The 2,750-nt window shown below is 40.9% G+C and overlaps 1 protein-coding gene across 1 annotated transcript in view; it reads right to left on the bottom strand.

Moving 5' to 3' along the window:
* Positions 1–681: 681 nt before the first annotated feature.
* Positions 682–2,750, bottom strand: part of PCNX (pecanex homolog (Drosophila)) — a 188,010-nt gene continuing 185,941 nt past the window's right edge. The window contains 3 exon segments of the mRNA XM_012656049.1: positions 682–1,048; positions 1,236–1,376; positions 2,098–2,540. Of these exon segments, the coding sequence (XP_012511503.1) occupies positions 908–1,048; positions 1,236–1,376; positions 2,098–2,540 (725 nt within the window). The 3' untranslated portion in view covers positions 682–907.

Here is a 2,750-nt window from a genome sequence, read left to right as displayed (position 1 = left end):
AGCAGAGCTTGCCCCAGGTAGACAGAAGCAGAACACGTGGAGCTCATCCGAAATGTGGACACAGTAGCTGGCAGTGGTGTTCACGTGACCGATCACTGACTGGTGGCTCCGGAAAATGTCAACGGCGAAGCTATTATATCTTGAGATTTCATATTCATTTTAAAGAAAACATCCAATGTACTGGCATGAAGTATAGATTACTAACAAAAGGGAGCAGCACAGTTTCTGCTACCTATGTTTATGAGGAAGGGGGAGGGGTAAATTCCAAAGGCAATTTAAATAATGGCATTTTATTTTATATATAAATAAATGTTCTGAGAAATCTCAGACTTTAGTGCATCGTTGTAAAAAATTAGTGCAGATTTTTCATTAAAGTTTTTAGCGCTCAAGGAATAAGATAAATCTATGTCTGTTCATAGTCTCTTTCACTGTACATTAAACTTTTATACCGCTATATGTCAAACTGAATGTGTTTCTACACTGGTCTGATTTTAAAAATCAAGGTAAATGGATTTCATGTTCTATGACAAAACATGGCAATTATTTTTGGCAAAGAAATTAGAAAAATATGAGCTCGTAGTTTAGAAATGAAGAGTTTGTTGATTTAAAGCATAGGCAATGCATAGGAAAAACTTTTTTTAAGGATGTATTTTAACTGAACTTTATCCTTCATGCAAAGTGTTTTCTTGGCAGCTAACTTAAAAAAATATTCAGCTTTATTTGGGGATGGAGACAGTGACAGGCGCCAGGGTGAACGGCAAAGGAGAGGTGCTGAACCAAGCTCACTGTTTTCAAGCCTCTCCCACAGAGGATCGAAGTGATACCTGCGGGCATCTTCTGCTTGCTCCTCTCTTTCCAACGTCTTGGAATTGAGAGGGAAAAAGAAATGTAGTTATAAAACACTGGCTCACACTTCAGCCCCAAGTTCTAGTACCCCAGTTTCAATTACAGTCACATATTTATCATCAATCTGGACCAGAAGCACTGCCTTGTCGATGTGGGATCTAGTACCTGGATCTCTGCTGCAAGGCACCCATCGGTGAATCACCTAATGATTTAGAATGAAACAAGAAGTTAGTGCTAGAGACCTTGAATATACTCACAAACTTTTATCCCTCACTGAGCAATTTTAAAAATTAAATGTGAGTATATAAAGCAGCTCAAACCATGCACGCAAGTCAGTGAGACTATAAAAAGTCACACCACCAGACAGTTAGCTTCATAAAAGAACTTACATGGCCTTCCATGCCCTCCTGAGGACTCCAGTCTTTCCAGCTATTTCTCCCAGCTTTTAACCGAATTCCCTCATCAGGCCACTGTAGTTCTTTCCTTTTTGATAGGTTGATCCCTTCCAGAATTTGACTGGGATCCACAATCTATATTATATATAAATATGAATCATTTCCAATTCATTTTTTTTCCTGATGTTGAAAAATTTTATATTCCCAAACAAAATTTCTTTCACAGGACTCTTTGTGTTTCAAGGTTTTTTTTTTTTATTCCTATAATGGAATAAAAAAAAAAATCTAAAAAGCCACCTCCCGAATTCCTTTTAGCCTACTGGAAGACTTTACTACAATGGCTGAATAGGGAACAAATTTTATCATAGCAAAACTGCTTGTTTACGGTTATTTTTGCTGTTGTTTGTTTTTTGTTTTGAGACAGAGCTTTGCTCTGTTGCAGTGGTGTCATCACAGCTCACTGCAGCCTCAAACTACTCAGCTCAAGCCATCCTCCTGCCTCAGCCTCCCAAGTAGCTGGGACTAAGGTACCCGACACCATGCCCAACTAATTTTTCCATTTTTTGTAGAGACAAGGTTTTGTTATGTTGGTGAGGCTGGTCTCGAACTGCTGGGCTCAAGTGATCCTCCAGCCTTGGCCTCCCAAAGTGCTAGGATTAAAGGCATGAGCCACCATGCTTGGCTTGCTTTTAGTTTTTAACCTGACAAAAACTTTTTTTTCCCCAACATTCAAAAACAGTTTAGTCTTCAGACTAAGTAAGATAAGATGTTTCACAAGAGTCCTTCATTCAACGAATAAGAAATAAAAACAAATGAGAAACAAAAACAGCACAAGATGACCTCTGGGCTTACTTACTTGGACTCTATAAATCACTTCCCCCTTTTTGGTGTGTGAATTATTGGCGGGACTTAAGGTGGTGCCTGGCTGTGCATCAGTGGCACTGCTCTGACCTCCCTCTGTCCCAAGAAAGCCCACGAGAGTGTGATGTTTGCAGGCTGGGATGCTTTGGCTGGAGCTGCTGGAAGAGGGGAGGCCATGCTGCACACAGGCTATGCCGCTCTGACTGGAGGGCTCCATCTGGTTGACCATAGACAGGCGGGACTGGATGGATGACGGCAAGTTTCGAAGTGAAATTTGACTGGTGGAAGAGCGCCGACAAGGCACAAATCCCGTGGTGGACATGCGGAGAGACGAATGCCGGCTGCTGTAGCAGTAGGAAGACTGGCTGGCTACTGAGGCCCGGGCAGGGGACTGTCTGACCAGGCTTGACTGCACGGAGTGAGAGCTGTGGCTGGTGCCTAGAAGGAGAAACAGTAATGGCACTCACTCGAAGGGAATACGATGCTTTTGTTTTGTAGTTTCTAAGACGTTTTCCCTCAAGCAATTACTTGCTGAACTGACAGAAGTTAGTATTTATTAGAGCATGTGGAGAAAGGCAAAAACTAAAAATTAAAAGGAAAAAAAAAATAGAACTTTATATTTAAAACTTTTAAAGTTATCAAAAAAAA

This window comes from Propithecus coquereli, unplaced genomic scaffold (genome assembly GCF_000956105.1).
Source record: "Propithecus coquereli isolate 6110/MARCELLA unplaced genomic scaffold, Pcoq_1.0 Scaffold5, whole genome shotgun sequence".
In the NCBI taxonomy this organism is placed as follows: domain Eukaryota; kingdom Metazoa; phylum Chordata; class Mammalia; order Primates; family Indriidae; genus Propithecus; species Propithecus coquereli.
Note: the sequence above shows the minus strand (reverse complement) of the source record. Positions and strands in the feature narration are given on the sequence as shown.